The sequence below is a fragment of the Cynara cardunculus genome, assembly GCF_001531365.2.
Source record: "Cynara cardunculus var. scolymus isolate 2C chromosome LG 1, CcrdV1, whole genome shotgun sequence".
In the NCBI taxonomy this organism is placed as follows: Eukaryota; Viridiplantae; Streptophyta; class Magnoliopsida; order Asterales; family Asteraceae; genus Cynara; species Cynara cardunculus.
In genome coordinates this window covers 7,318,090-7,334,835 of record NC_037528.1, presented here as the reverse complement: position 1 = coordinate 7,334,835, position 16,746 = coordinate 7,318,090, and the positions used below count along the sequence as shown (strand labels likewise).

The window sequence follows — 16,746 nt, the reverse complement described above, 5'->3', positions numbered from 1 at the left end:
ATATTGAAAAAATCTAAGAATTTGAAATGAAATAATTTATTTTTGTTATTTTTATATTTGTATTCTTGCTTAAAAAATATGTCTTTTTATCTTAGATATTAATTATTAATCCATGTAGTTTATAATAAGAAGTGGTATATGAATTAAAGCCGACATGAAATGATATTGCAGTCTAATTACTTAATCGTCGTGTACCCAAATTAATCCAATCCAATTTTATGTTCCGACTCATATACGAATATATGAGAATCGTTAAATTAATTATGATGAGATTTTGCTATGATAAATAGAAAACCAGTAATAATCACGTTCACAATCATTGAATCATTGCCTCTGTTTGTTGATAATGTGATTTGCAGTTTTTTTTGTTTTTCATTTTACCCATTCGTGCCTTCGTATTTATAGAAAAGGGTAAATATTTATTTAATATTATATTGTTTTATAAATTCTTTTAACACTATAACTCAAAACAAAATTAATGATGGGTTTACAAGTGTTCTCTTATTTACATAAATTCTCGTTAAAACCCTTACCTATGGTCTCCTCCATTCTAACCAAACACCAATTCTAGCGGTTATCAAGCAATAAGCATTAGTTAGTTACCTGATTAACTTATCCCAACTTAAACAACTTTTGATATTCAATCCATCAAACTCTAACATGGATACTTCATCCGCATCAAACCAATTCCTTACCGAAAATTAAATGGTTCTATAAGAGGAATTAGTTATCGAAGGTAGAAGATGATAGTAGCACTGTGGTAGTGTTGGATTCATGACTTAATTACTTTGCAATTGGGCCTCTCATAGCTCTTGTTATGGACTTATTTAAGAACATATGGAGGAACGGTTTATCACTTCATGACTAAAAGACCGTTTACTAAATACTTACCTGGTAAGTGTGGATCGGTTAACTTTCCTCATCTGATGCACATGGCAAGGGCTGAAAATCTTACTCGGTAAGAGTGATGATAGGGATATAGAGTCTTAATTACCCGGTAAGTGATGGTGATGACTCTTACCCGGGTAAGCATATACGATACTGTTTTAATATACTACAATCTTATTTAATAAAAATAGATTATAGTGTTGACTCCTACCGGTAATTAAGCGATTACCGGGTAAGTATTTGGGTAAACGGTCCCTAAGTCGACCGTCATAATAAAAAATCCTCAAGATTGTTATTTTATCGTTTTATCAAGTGTTCTTATATTTTTGAAAATATAATGATTGACACAAGTTTCTAGTTGCATATTTAGTTTGTGTGGCTTTTCCCTTCTTCTTCACACTATTCTGAATCCAATATACAAAACCAATCAATATATCAATAATGATTTTGTAAAACTTATTTATAGATTTTTTTTTCTTATAATCAAATCGTGTCATCATTTAAAAAAGAAACACCTAAATCCTTCTCTACATTCCTAGTGAGAATAAATGAACAACAACAAATATATATATATATATATATATAGAGAGAGAGAGAGAGAGAGAGAGAAAGTTCAATTGAAAACCGTTTTTCAGTTGTAAACTGGAGGACAATGAAAAGCGTGACGCGTGTCTCCAACGTCCACATTCAGTATGAATAACGAATGTGAAGTTCATGAACTATTCATGATGAATGATAAAACATTAATGAAGAAGAATACAATATTCATGATAAATAATACACAATCATGATCCATATGAAATTTAATCACTATTCATGATGAATAATACATATTCATCATGAATATATAGTATTCATGATAAATAACTTGTGAATGCAGAAAAACACGTGTTGTGCTTTCCTTTATTCCTCAATTCACAACTTAAACTCTATTTTTTTATTTGAACTCGTTATATATATATATATATATATATATATATATATATATATATGTGTGTGTGTGTAAAAGAGAGAGAGAGATTGCATCTGCTTTTCAATTATGGTTATTTTGATTTTCAACTTAATAAATTCAAAAATAATGAATGAGTCGGTGTTCTTTTCATATTACACTTGGATTATATCTATCTCAACCGTTTGCGCTATTATTGTACATTTATGAATAATGAAAAGTTATGGGTCAACAATATATAAATATTTATAAATAAACATTTTATTTCTAATATAAAATCATTCAAAAAAGACATGTACCATGAATAAAAAATTTATTTTTTTAGTAAGTTACAGAGGCGGACCTAGTAAGAGTTGAACGAGGTCTCGCATGCCCGCTAATCAATCATCACAAGAGAAAAAAATGAGCTATTGAAATGAGGCACCCACTTAATTATAAGTGTACACTTAAATGTTTTAAAAAATGAGTTTTTGTTTCACTTTTGTTATTCAATCATCACTCATGAGAAATCGTATTTTCAAAATATATTATCTGTTACGATTTATTTATTTGCCATTGTTTTGTCTTATTTATCCTAAATTATAGGTTTGCTCTATATTGATTTTATTTCATTATATATTTGTCTTAATATCTATATTTGTTCCAAGTCTGATTTGCACTAATTCAATATGAAGGAGAGAAACTGATTCATCCCTCTTCTTGTCCCCTTAAGTTGTTTACTTAATTTTCCGACCTGGGAATGAGTCAAGCTAGTTTGGAAATCATCAGAGCGACCCAGTTACTTGTACTGGGGCTTTCATATATGTGGATGATCACTTTTTTGGGGTTAGTCCGACCTTCTTTCCCGAAGGGTTGTGAGGCTGGACCAGGCATGAAGAATGAAAGTGCTCTTGGGAGTCATCAGCTTGTTATCCCAGACGTATATTTGATCCGTTGAGCGAGAGCCCTTGCAACCCTACCCTTTCATTTCCGCTTAAGCTTCCCCAGTTTGGTTACAAAAACGGTGGGGAAGTTAAGAGTACCTGACAACATTCAAGGATGGAAATAAATTGTGGGTTGGCTACCATTAAGTTCAAGCTCAAATTGCTACTATTTTCAGGGACGTTTCAATCTTTTTGAAGGTTCTGTTGCATCGAGGACTTTTGATGACATTGTATAAGAGATAACAACATACACATATGTTAAGTACAAAAAGACGCTAATCCTAAACAATCAACAATATGACCATTTTTATTTGTTACCGATGCAATTGTATTTCATAGAACGGCAATAAAGTGTCATTAATTTATTTAAAAAAAAAAAAAAAAAAACCGTGGGCAGGATTGCAAATAAAGTCGTCGTCAACGTCATCTCTTACGGCAACTGCTCTCCGGTCCAACGTTTGCCCATCTTCATTCTTCGGTCTTGACTTTTTTCTATTTTCCCCCAAATTCACTTTTTTAGGCTATGTCTTCAATCTCCCCTCAAAACTCCATTTCTTTCCTTCGATGATGTTTTGACACACATATAGTTTATAAAGGGTCTAATCGGTTAACATATATATATGTGAGCTGCAATGGAGCAATCTGTTGTTGATGATATAATCCATAGGCTGCTTGAAGTTAGAGGCAAACCTGTTAAGCAGTTTCAGCTCACTGAATCAGAAATCAAGCAACTTTGTGGCCTTTCTAGACAGATTTTCTTACAACAGCCTAATCTCTTAGAGCTTCAAGCACCCATCAAGATTTGCGGTATTAATCCCTGTTTATGGTTTATGTATATTTCATTGATTCTATGTTTTCCCTTTGAAATCATGATATTGTTCTATTAAAGTGCCTTTTTTTGACCATTCATTGTGTATCTAATCCATTTAGAAATCACAAAATCAGGAATCTTAAAGTACTTCAGTTCTCATAATTGAATCATAAGTTTGCTGAATCGTTCTTTTGATTATTTACTGATGGTTTTTAGGTGACATCCATGGTCAATTCTCCGATCTTCTTCGTCTTTTTGAGCAGGATGGACTACCGCCTGAAGCCGACTACCTATTTCTTGGTGATTATGTTGACCGAGGCAAACAAAGCCTTGAAACAATATGCCTTCTTCTTGCCTACAAGATTAAGTACCCAAATAACATCTTCCTTTTGCGTGGAAACCATGAGTGTGCTTCTATAAACCGTGTATACGGTTTCTATGATGAATGTAAAAGAAGATTTAACGTTAAGTTATGGAAGATCTTTTCCGATTGCTTCAACTGTTTACCTGTCGCAGCTCTCATTAGTGAAAAGATTCTGTGTATGCACGGTGGTCTTTCTCCCGATCTCAATCACTTGGATCAAATTAGAGATTTAAGCCGTCCTGCTGATGTCCCCGATGGTGGTTTGCTTTGTGATCTTCTATGGTCAGATCCGCACAAAGATGTCAAAGGATGGGCCATGAATGATCGTGGGGTTTCCTACACGTTTGGTGCTGATGTTGTCACAGAGTTTCTACTCAAACATGATCTTGATCTTGTTTGCCGCGCTCACCAGGTTTGTATATATACACATATACATACACTCATTTGCAATTATGTCCCAAGTTTTGGAAATGATGTTGAAAGAAAGCACAGATTAGCATTCTATACTGCTTTTGTTAAACAAAATGGAGTACCCTCTGAATTTACATTCAACTTCAAAATTGAAGTATTTGTGCATTGAAAGGAAAAGATAAGTAGAATGGCAATGGAGTTTCAAAGTGTTTTACTTTCAGGTTGTGGAGGATGGATATGAGTTCTTTGCATATCGACAACTTGTGACCGTGTTTTCTGCGCCCAATTATTGCGGGGAATTTGACAATGCGGGTGCTTTTATCAGTGTTGACGACACTCTCGTCTGCTCCTTCCGAATACTCAAACCCATTGTTAAAAAATCAAAGTCGAAATCCATGATCAATCTTTTTGGGAGCTCCACGGCAGCCAAACCGTGAAAAATGCCACTTGAAGTCGAGGTAAACATAACTTGTTCTTATTATTGGTCAACAAGATAGTTTCTGTGAATCACGAATGCATTACAAATGGCATTTGTGTCTATTTTTCGCTCTTAGAAGTGTCGATGTTTATTGTTGTATTGTGAATATACCGACACCACAAAATTCGTTTGTTAGACATTCTTTTGCCTGGAAGAATTGTATAAATAAAATCTTGAGGGGCAACTTGGTTCGTTCTCCGCAGGTCATCCGTTCAAGTCTCCTTAGGGACTTAGGATAAAGATGGCCAAACTGAGCCGGCCCGGCCGAGGAACAATTGGGACCGGTTATGGTCCGACGATTTGGGACCGGTTACAAATTTTATGAAAATAGGCTGGGTAATCGGGACTGGTTACGTATAGGATTGATTTTCAGTATTTAAAGTTTTTATTAATTATTGTATAAGATTTTTAAGATTTTGTACAAGATTTGACGTTTTTATTTCGTCAAAATTTTCAAGTTTTAAAAAAGATCAAACAAATGCATTATTTAAAGTATAATTCAAGGCTAATGACGCTTGATTGATGAAAGGGGCCCATGAATTGGGTGCGAGCTACTGAGGCCCCAATCGTCCGTTAATCCTTGTTCGAAGCATGTCGAGTTGTCAAGCTAAGCTAGCCACGAGACATGCCAATGACGTGGTTCTGCAAGCCAAAGCAAGCTATGGTGTCGTGTGCCTCGCAACACCATCTAGATGGGCATCTCGTTGATCCTTGTTCGAAGCACAACCGGTTGCCCAAGCCCGGCTAGTAAACCAGATGTGACTAGGGTATGGTGATACGAGTATTACCAAGAGGTGCAACCCCTTATTAAAAAAATCTACATTAAATAAACATTAATAATGTGTAAAAAATATTTAAAATTTTGTTTTAAGCAACCGGGTCAGGACCGGTTACCGAGCCTATAATCGGTCTTAGGATCTTTGGTAGGGACCGCAATCGGTCGGCCCAATATAGAAGGAACCAAGTTAGTTATTTTTTTATGGTTTAACAAGTACTTTTTATATAACGACATGATTATTATTTTGTTATTAATCAGCAACTAATGTTTACTAAATTATTTTTAAAACATTTATTTAAATGTCTTGTAATTTAGTATAAACTTCTTCTTAACTTGAGGTTTGGGTTTGCGAAAAAATGATAGCTAATGTGAGAAGCGTAAGTAGAGATCTTAATCCTTGGATGCACAATAGGATGAGATGCACCGAAATGCATGGATCAATACTCGTATCAAACGTCATTTATGAGTGGATTTTGAGATTAAAGGTAATCAAGGGTTCAGATCTCTTCTCACGTTTGTCACCTTAATTTTTATTCTCACACGATCTTTCACCTTTAACTTGAATGGTGTTATGCCAACAAATCTAAATGACTGGTTTTTACAACTTAATATATTAAGAATTAAATATGTTCTTATCATCATAAAAAGAGTGCATCACACCTGTGGTACTTGTAGTTTGTTTAAATTTTAGATTTGATCACTAAAATAAGTTATCTATAATCTGGTAAAAAGCCCAAGTTAACACTGTCAGATAGCATAAATGTAATTAACTCTAAAATTAATGTGATTCACAAATATTTTTTTAATTATTTTTTAAAAATGGCTAACAAAAAATATTTTGACTATTTTATCAATTTAATTGTTATAACTTATTCACTATTATTTAATAATTCAATTTAATAATTTCTCATAATATTTTAACCTTTAAAATTAACATGATTGTCTTTTTCATAACAAAATAATTACTTATCCAAAGGAATAAATTTTAATATACAATTATCTAAAGTTAACTGTATTTGAAATATTTTTAATAAATATTTTTTTGAAAAAATGTGAATTAAATTAATTTTAAAGTGAATTACACTTTTGGTCCTTGTAGTTTATCTAAAAATTGATTTGTCTCTTATAATAGCTGTTAACCGATGGTGTTAAATTCAAGGACCATGATTGTTATGAAATTGAAAAGTTGAGGATCATATATATTGATATTTCATTTTAGGGACCAAATCAAAAATTTAATCAAACTATAAGGACCACAAAGTATAATTCACTCTCATAAGAATATTATGTTTCACGTTTATCATTGAAAAGTTGCCATACTAAATAGTTATTAGAGTAAATTATGGATCTGGTCATGTGGTTTACACTTTTTACCCACAATGGTCTCAGAATCAAATTAAATGCATATATGGTACTCATGTTTGACATTTTCGCACACCTTGGGACTCCTGGTTTGCATTTTCGCACTCCCTAAGTCCCTTCCTCTAACAGAATATGTTAACACATTTAACTTAAAGGGATACTTTCATCATTTTATTCCTTTTGTATTCTTTTCCATTAAGAAAATAATAAAAAAGTATATATATATTACATGTATATAATACACATATACATAACACAAACACAAACACAGAGATGGGGATGTCGTTAGGTATATTCATAATTGTCGACCGCCACTGGCTCGCCTCAACATCTCCTCGTAGTGAATCATCGGCTCCTCCGTCGTCTTACTTGGAACAAAATGAGGTAATTTGGAAAAAAGAGAGGAAACTAAAACAAGAAAAAGAAGGAAGGATGTCTTCTTTGTCTTTCAGTTGGTTTACATTCTTCATCTACATAAGTTGTGTTGATGAAAAGGGGCGTGAATACTTCCATCGAAAAGTTTTTGCCATGGTAGGTTAAGCTTAATTAACTCAATACCATAATCAAATTCTTAAAAATCCATCTCGACTAAGGTTTGAAGTCTAAATAAACACTCATTTGAAATATAGGTTTCATTTATGGTTTTTAGGTTTTAATTTGAGGTTTCACTTAGATTTCATGGATATGTTCTTCAATTGTGGTGGCAATAAAGAGGAATTTTAGGAGGATGAGGGTGGTGCGGGAGAGGGGGAAGGGTGTTTCATCGGAGACGAAGAAATGGGTGGAGACGAGGATGCAAGTAGGTGAAGGGAGGTGTAGGAGACCGTGTTCTTGACGACAGGTAAGGGTATAATTAAGCTATAATGGTTGGAGATGGTGATCGGTGCCAAAGACGGTGATTGAATGGGTTGAGGTAGATATGGTAAATTTTTGTAGCTGATGCAATATATATATTTATTCTTTATTAAGATAAAGACAAAAAGCAAGGTGAAAAACTAAAGTACCTCAAAGATTTAACTGGATTAACGGGGAAAAAATTGTTCTCTTAGAGACAGGGACTCAAAGAATGTGAAAATGTCAACCAGGAGTACATATCTGTATTTATTTTGATTCTGAGACCAATGTGAGTAGAAAATATAAACATTAGGAATCAAATATCTTCAAGAGGAGTCATACTTTTATTTTAACATAGATTTCACATCATTTATATTGTATTTGTTAAAATATCTATTATTTTTTATTATTATGTTGATTCAGTTACATTTAACTATGGTGTTTAACTGATAACAGTCTTGATTCTTTTATAGATGTCTTCCTTCAATTATAGTTTGTCCTGAGGCATCAATGATGAGATCTAACATAGTGGATTTAAATTCATTAACCATAAGGGGGTCTTATTTTCTTTCCATTTGCCTTTCTCCTCTGCCAATCTAGTCTTCTTCCTTCTAAAAGCAATAATACAAAATCATTTCTTAAAATAAAAAATCAAATTTAGTTAAATTACAATAATATTTAATATTTGAAATTTCAATATTTATAAACTAAAAAAATAATTGTTATATATAATTATAGTATTATGTTCAAGTAAAGAGGTTAAATATCGTGACGTGATAAATTAAAAATATATGGTTAAAGTAAGTTAATATGTAAATAATTGAAAATATATTTAAAAAAACATGTCAACTCATATGAATAATCTGTAATGTAAGTTCACATACAATTTTCAAATGGTTTTTTTTTCAGGATTTTTTCGATAATTTACATATGAACCTTTAATTCTTAATTTCTCACTATATTTTACCTTCTTATGGAACCGGCTATATATATAGGAAGGAAAATCAAATAAAAATAGCCTAAAAGTTAAAAACCGTTAAAACATGTTTGTATTTGTTTTCCATAGATGGAACAACACAGATGAACATGCATCATTCATATAGTATTGTTTCGTAGATGAAATGTGAATGAACGAAACATGTAAAATAAACGCCCTTTTGACATCTCTTCATCTGCAAATAATTCTTGATGTGAAAACACAGAGACAAAAGGCTAAGCTTTGAATAGGAAAAAGAGTGGATCTGCAGGATCCCAAATGAATTGGCTTATTCGAAAAAGGCCTTGTTCTTTGGAAGATCTATCTCGTCTCTAGTACTGCACGATTCCACTCTGCAAGAACTCCAAATGATATTGTTTAAAAATATAAGAACAAAACATGTAAAACAATATAAACCATAACTTAAAAAATCAAACTTCATCTATTATTTTCATCTACAAAACTATACATGATATTATTTATATGATTTTTAACTATTAGCAAGTTTTTATTTGATTTTTGATATATGTGTGCATATATATATATACACACACACAAGAATAATCGTATAACAATAAAAATTAAGGTGATAAGTGTAAGAAAAGATTTAAATCGTTGATCACTTTTAATCTCAATAAAAAGTGGATATCAGTCAGAAGTGTTTCTCATTAGTGCTAATATAGTGGAACTCTTTAATTAGAATTGGTTCAAAAGGAGATATCATTTCTTATCCTTATTATTATAACTCTTATTTTCACCGAAACTCAACCATATATATATATATATATATATGTATAAGTGAAGGTTCAAACGAGAACATCTCTGATTTCCGAGAATGAGAGAACATTGATTGGCCTCTAAATTATTTAATCCCTAATAAAAAAATAAAAGAAAATAAAGTAATTAATTAAGGATAATCATATGATTTCATATTTATTTGTAATTTTAATAACATTCTTATCATTAAAATCACATACAAATAATATGCTAACAGGTATCAAATCACAATATTGTCACAGTAAAATCACATAATGAACAGAAAGAATATAGACGTGATCATCGTTGTTTTTCGATTATCACAACATTATCACATCGTCGTTACAACAAAAATCACATAATTGTTAGATGATTATCACATCATAAAAAGTCTTCGGTTTATCAAATCATTATCACAACAGAATCAGATCATTATCACATTATTATCGACAACGGATGCAACATAAAAAGTCTTCGATAATAATAACAAAATTTAAGATATAAAGATAAATATAGGATAACAGAAAATTATAGATAAATATTAATTTATTTTCATTTATCATAATTTTTATTATGTATTAATTAATTTAAAGATTTATTATATATTTATTAAAAAAAATACTAGAAGAGTACTTGCGCAATGCAACAAGATATATTTTGATTTTAATGTTTCGTTTTATATTTTGGGTCTATCAATGTTATAATGCGATTTTATGTGGTTTTGTGAAAAAGAAAATGTTTTTACTTTTGAATGAAATATAAATTTGAAGACATTATAAAATTTTGATAAAAATAAGTGATATTAGTATCAAATTAACTATTTAAAAGTTTTTTTTAGTTTTTTTATTCAATTTTATATTATGATTTAATTGAATTTTAAAAACGAATTAATTTATTTTTGGTTTAATAAAATACTTTTTTCAAGATAATAATTAAATATACTGTTAGAACTCAATGATTATCTTAATTATATTTTAGATTTTTTATATTAAAAATGATGTTTATCATTTATTTGATTATATTTATCTGCAATTGGTTATACGAATTTAAACATGAAACTTTAATAATATGTATCCATGCACATTCTACTTGTAATTTTGAATTTTAAGTAATATATATTAATAAACTGTACTTTATACATAAAAAAAAAATTTAATTGTTTTTTTATTCAATACTTTATAATATAATGTAGATATTCTGGTTTAACTCTTTCCGATGCATAATATTTAAAGAAAATGTTACGTATAGGAAAAAGAAAACGTGATGTCTATTTTCAGGTACAAGTCAATATGGAAGGGCGGGTGAGGGAAAAGTTGTATCTGCCACATGACTGATTTGATACGATAAGTCGTTGTGCTTCTTCACCATTGCATCCATACTTTTCTTAAATTGCAAATCAGTCCTTTAACTTTTTATTTGTGCGCTATTAAACCTTATCATATTTTTCATACTGCAATTATCTTTATGATCAACTAAAGCTGTTTATATTCTTTTAGTTTATAAAACTTATATATATATATATATTTTAAAATATTATTTTAAATATATTCCTGATTTACGAAACCATTTTCTATTTTGGTTTGTATTTTATTTATTTAAAAATGAATAAAACGTGAGTGGTGGACCTTTGAAGGATGTAAAAGTCATAAAATTAGTGCGGCAGGGTCCTTGAGTTTGAGTAATTAATATTATAATTTATAATTTATTTTGTATATTTAATATTTGGTCTGAATCTGAATGAAGACGGGGCGATTCACAGATCTGATATGGGGACTCCCAAATTTCAAACCTTTTTGGTGGACCATTCATTATTCTTTCTAGAAGAAAAACCATTTAAATATCTTTTCTTATTTGATATATTATATAAAATTAGTCTTAAATGCGAGAAATATAAAAATAGACCTAAAATGTTAGACGAATTTGATTAAAACGATGTGATTAGAAAAACGGTTGCACTATTATTTTTGAAACAAAATTTACTCCTCTTCTTTATTTTAATCATATACACGAAATTTTAAACAAAAATTTTAGGCAAACAAAGTATACCGAAAAAATGACTACTTTATTTCTTTAATTTGATATTCATATTGTTATACATTTTTTATTCCTTTTTTTAATACTTCCGGGTTTTCATGAACTTTTTCCATTCATTACAACAAAATGGGGTTTACATTACACCAAAAATGCTTGAGGGTTTTAATAGACTACTTTATAAGACTTAAGTTTAAGAAACCAAACACTTGTGTGTCAAATCTAAACATATGGTAATAAGTTTATATGACGTTTTTTGAGTATATTAAGAAGCTTTTTGGACACTTTTGAAACAAAATGTTCTATTAATTATTTTATAGAACGTTATTCTAAAAAGCTTGTTAAGACGTCTAAAAGTGTTGTACACATTTGTTACAATACTTTTATGTATAACACACAAAGTTTGTTCCTATAAACGCAACTCCTATAAAGTAGTCTATTAAGACATTTAAACACAATTAGCGTCTTATAAACTCCATTTTGTTGTAGTGATTTGAACCACCGCAGTATAATGGGAATTGAAATTAAGTAACAGGTCTAATGTGTGTGTATATCGAATCAAAACGTTTGATTCTTTACAATAAAAAAGTAAATCTTGTTGATTCATCAAAAAGTTTATGTACAAAAAAGGAATAACTTAAGTCCTACTTCACGTAACCATGTGTTATTCCACAATAGGTTGCCTTTTTTGCTTTAAGGTTAATGCGCATGATAGTGCGTTTCTACTCGTCCTACTACAAGTACTACTTCATTCGTACCATAAAAAAGTTATATTTTTTCACAACCTTTAAGGAGTCGTTTCATTAAATAATACTGCTTTAATTGGTTAAAGTTTGGACACTATCGTTATCATTTCTTAAAATATAATTAATTATACTGATAATTGCTTCTTTAATCTTCAATATATGCTTGTGAAAAAGGCATGCGCTAATAAATTAACATGATTTATATATTTATTAATAAATTAACATGATTTTTAATATAGATTATGTAGTATAAATACAGGAAAAAGAAATTAGGTTTGCTTGAAAGGTAAGGTTACATGATTCCAACCATAAGGGTGGTGTCTGATTGGTTTGAACTTGACTCCAAAGATCAAAAGTACAATGAGGTCTCAGGTTCAAATCCAATGAAAAAAATAAAAATCCTCTTGTGGCCACAGAGGTTCAATTGCAGTGACTTCGGGCTATTTAAAAAACAGATGGTCATCATGGGATTAGTCGGCTCAAATAAAAAAGTTTACATGATTCCTAAAAAGCATAAACCAAGGTACAATAGAGATCTCAATCAATAGTAAACTATTTAAAAGCAATTTCTTAAAGTTAAAAAAGGAAAATAAAACAAAAAAAAAAAAAAAAAAGTAGAGAATATGATGGTAATATGCCCAAAATATCCCCAAGAATTTTCCAAATGCTGATGCTTTATTATAACATTTTTCAGAAATATTTTTAAAACATACTCATGGATATAAATCATATGATGCTTGGATTTTTATCAAATATTATGTGTCACATTTTTATTAATGGCTTAAATTAGCAAAATGTTAGGTCACATTCGGTTTTCTAATCATAGCTTTTGTAATTGAAAGAGTAGTTTTAACATTACATCAAAATTTAATAAGACTAGTTTTAAAAAAATTGGAAATTTTAGTGCTCTCTCAATCCAAAATTAAGTGTTAATATTTTTTATAGTTTGTTCGTCTATTATTAAGTATAAAATTATCAATTAGTTAATTAAAAAGTATAATAAATATATATTTTTAAAACTACATGAAGGAGTATTTTTTTAATGAAAAAAAGAAATTTAACACTTTAAAGAACTAATTGACTTTAATTATTGTTCCAACTGTCAGGTTCAAAATAAAGTTTTTAAAATTAAAAATCAAAACAAAATAAATTCAGTTTTAATATATTTTCACCTAATTTATATTATATTATAAATTATTTGATAAAAAATTTTAAAAATTATTTTTTATGCATAAAGTATTGTTTATTAATCCATGTTACTTAAGACTCAAGATTATAAGTAAATTGTGCGTAAGTACAACTTATTAAAGCTCCATATCTGAATTCGTGTAACTAACTATAGATAAACATAATCAAATACAGGATAAACATCTTCTTTTAAATATAAAAAATCTAAAATATAATTAGAATAATCATTGAGTTCTAACAGAATTTTTTAATTATTATCTTTATAAAATGTTATATTATTAAACCAAAAATAAATTATTTGATTATTAAACTTAAATTAAATTATAATAAAAAAATTAATTTAAAGAAATTACACAAAAGATGAAAACTTCTAAATAGTTGATTTGATATTAACATTGATATATTTTTTCAAATTTTTATGATATCTTCAAATTTATATTTTATTCAAAAATAAAATAATTATTGTTTTCTTAAAAACACATAAAAATATTATAACATCAACAGAAATAAAAAATAAAATATAACATTTAAATTGAGATATATCTCGCTGCATTGTGCGAATACTCTTTTAATAATATAAAACGATAATTACTTTAGCAAATATTGTTTCATTACTTAAAAAATCAGCATGAAAGCTTAAATAAAAAATAAACTTCAGCTGAAATGAAAGTTTAATCTTGTTAACATTAAATAATGATAGTGCGGTTTCCATACACAAACCTTTGAAAATAAAATAAAAAAACATAAACCCTTTTTATGTTAAATCATCTTTAATAAATATCACTAATATTTAACTCTTTCTAACAAGATTCCAATTCCAATTTTCTATTTTGCTTGTTGAGCACCTTATTCCAATAACAATCAGTTCTTCATATGTTGATGCAAATTCAAGAAAATTACCACTTCAAAAAGCAACAAAATCACATAGGAATTTTAGCTCACTTTATTCATATTCAAAATCCAGAAAAACCATGCAAGGAAAAACAGAGGATGCTCCATCTCTCTGCTGTGTTCCCATCAACATTTACACCAGACACTTTATTCATCATATGCCTCTTCTAACTTCTCTTCACTATATTTACAAAAACTTTTACTACTTTAGATGATTCATTCCTTTCTCCAAGGAATATTAGTGGAAGAAGAAAAAACAACCATCTTTGATTTCTAAACCAAAAAGAAAAAAAAAGAGAAAAAAAACCCTAAGAAAATGCAGTCTTCCTCAACTTCAAAAGATTCATTGAACTTTCGCTCTCTCTCTTTCTGTCTGTTGATTCATCAGGGATTAAAAATCAACAGATGAAAAAACCCTTGTTGATTTCATAGCCAGGACTTCAAGAAGTCAGGTTAGATCCGCCATGGATCGAGTTTGGCCTTCGCTTACAACCCAGGGATGTCCTGTAGAGAAATATACCAAAACAGTCTTAGAAATCTATAATTTAATCATAACAGATTTAATAACAGCCCCAAATACAAACAAATCAGGGATTATATTGTAGTTTATTTGATTCAGAGAAGAAACAGGAGAATAAGATTTCGACTTACTCAGGACTTGTTCCGCAGAGAATCGTCTAGAAACATCTTTGCATAACATCTTCCTCAACAGATCTTTCGCTTCTGGCGAAACAGACCTAAAAATCCTTGTCGGAAAGCGTAGATTTCCTCGCAAAACCGCCTCAAAAGTCTCCGCTGGTGTTTCACCGTAAAAGGGAGGAACGCCTGCCAACATTATGTACAAAATCACACCAGCACTCCAAACGTCGACCTTCTCATTATACTCCCTCCCAGATAAAACCTCAGGCGCAACATAGTAAGGCGTCCCAACTATTCCGGTCATCGTTCCCCGATCATTCATCCCAAACCACTCAGCCGATCCAAAATCGGCCAGCTTCAAATTCCCCCTGGAATCAAACAAAACATTGTCCGGCTTGATATCCCGATGCGCAATACCTAAACGATGACAATAACTAATCGACAAAATCAACGGAGAGAAAATAGAAGCCGCCTCCGACTCAGAAAACACTCCGGCACGTTTAGAGATACGGTCGAAAAGATCTGGAGTGTCACATAGGTCGATAACCATATGAAGATAGTTTTCTTCCTCATAGAGCCGGTGGATCTGGACGATGTGAGAGTTTCCGCCAAGGATGTGAAGGATTTTCGGTTCTTTCTGAAGACAGTCACGATCGGTGGGATCAGATAGGAGGCGTTTGTCGATGGTCTTACAGGCAAAGGCGTGGCCGGAGACGTTGGAATAACACCGGTAGACGGTCCCAAATCGACCTCGGCCGATCTCTTCGCAGACTCGATAATCGTTGTTTAAAACCTCGGTCATGTTAGGTTTTGGTTGATAGTTGGATGGTTGTTACGGCAGAGACGGAGAAGAAGGGGGTTTTATAACAGAAACTGGACCCGCATTTGGTTGCGGGATGCGAATATTCGAACTCCAGATAATTGAAAACGATTTTTGGTAATTATCACAATTATGTGTACGTTATGCATTGGATGTTGTACTTCAAGAAAAGTTATGGTGAATTGGTGACAGAGTGTTCGGTGGAATCTAGAATGTGTACGAAACCGTAATTGGGCGGTTGGACTGAAACGACAGGTTTTTTGTTGCTTTTCAGATATTTCCCTTTTACCCCCTTTTACTTTACCTTTTTTCAACTTTCCTCTAAATCAAATGTTACATCATTATAATGATGTTTTTGGATGGTTGAAGGGTCATTATGTAATATGTAATAAGTTCAGGGATTTAAGTGTAATAGGAATGTTGTAACTATATGCAATGACGAAATTGACCTGATGGCGTCTTGTGAAGGTGGCTGGTACCATGTTGCGGTGTTCATTGATTGAGGTGAGGGGCCATTTTGCAACGAGACGCGGCGGGGTTTGGAACAATCAACCTTCTACACTCGTTATCCTTCTTGTTGTATTGTGACCCAAGCTCAACAAGTACACACCACTTGTCGGTCTTTTTAACTTTTTGTGTCTTTGAATAAATTTTATTGATTACAGAAGAAACTAAAACGTCAATTTAAATAAATTTAATGTCATGTTCCTTTTGTAAATTACTTAAAATTTGTCGATGACAAAAACTAGTGACACACCACAAGAACGGGTGTTATGAATTTGAACCGACATATACATTCACATTCTATATAATAATAATAATAATAATAATAATAATAATAATAATAATAATAATAATAATAATAATAATAATAATAATAATAATAATAATAATAATAATC

The 16,746-nt window shown here is 30.6% G+C and overlaps 2 protein-coding genes across 2 annotated transcripts; one reads left to right on the top strand and one right to left on the bottom strand.

Annotated features, from left to right (window-relative positions):
* The first annotated feature begins 3,219 nt into the window (after positions 1–3,219).
* LOC112500358 (serine/threonine-protein phosphatase PP1-like) lies at positions 3,220–4,948 on the top strand. The gene is made up of 3 exons (XM_025103874.1): positions 3,220–3,567; positions 3,788–4,347; positions 4,568–4,948. Exons 1-3 carry the CDS (start codon positions 3,393–3,395, stop codon positions 4,781–4,783), a joined length of 951 nt encoding a protein of 316 aa, XP_024959642.1. The 5' UTR covers positions 3,220–3,392; the 3' UTR covers positions 4,784–4,948.
* A 9,466-nt stretch (positions 4,949–14,414) lies between these two features.
* Positions 14,415–15,850, bottom strand: LOC112517274 (phosphoenolpyruvate carboxylase kinase 2-like). The gene is made up of 2 exons (XM_025124657.1): positions 15,038–15,850; positions 14,415–14,890 (listed from the first exon to the last, which is right to left on the bottom strand). The coding sequence occupies exons 1-2, from the start codon at positions 15,825–15,827 to the stop codon at positions 14,835–14,837; spliced, it is 846 nt and encodes a 281-aa protein (XP_024980425.1). The 5' UTR covers positions 15,828–15,850; the 3' UTR covers positions 14,415–14,834.
* Between the last annotated feature and the right edge of the window lie 896 nt (positions 15,851–16,746).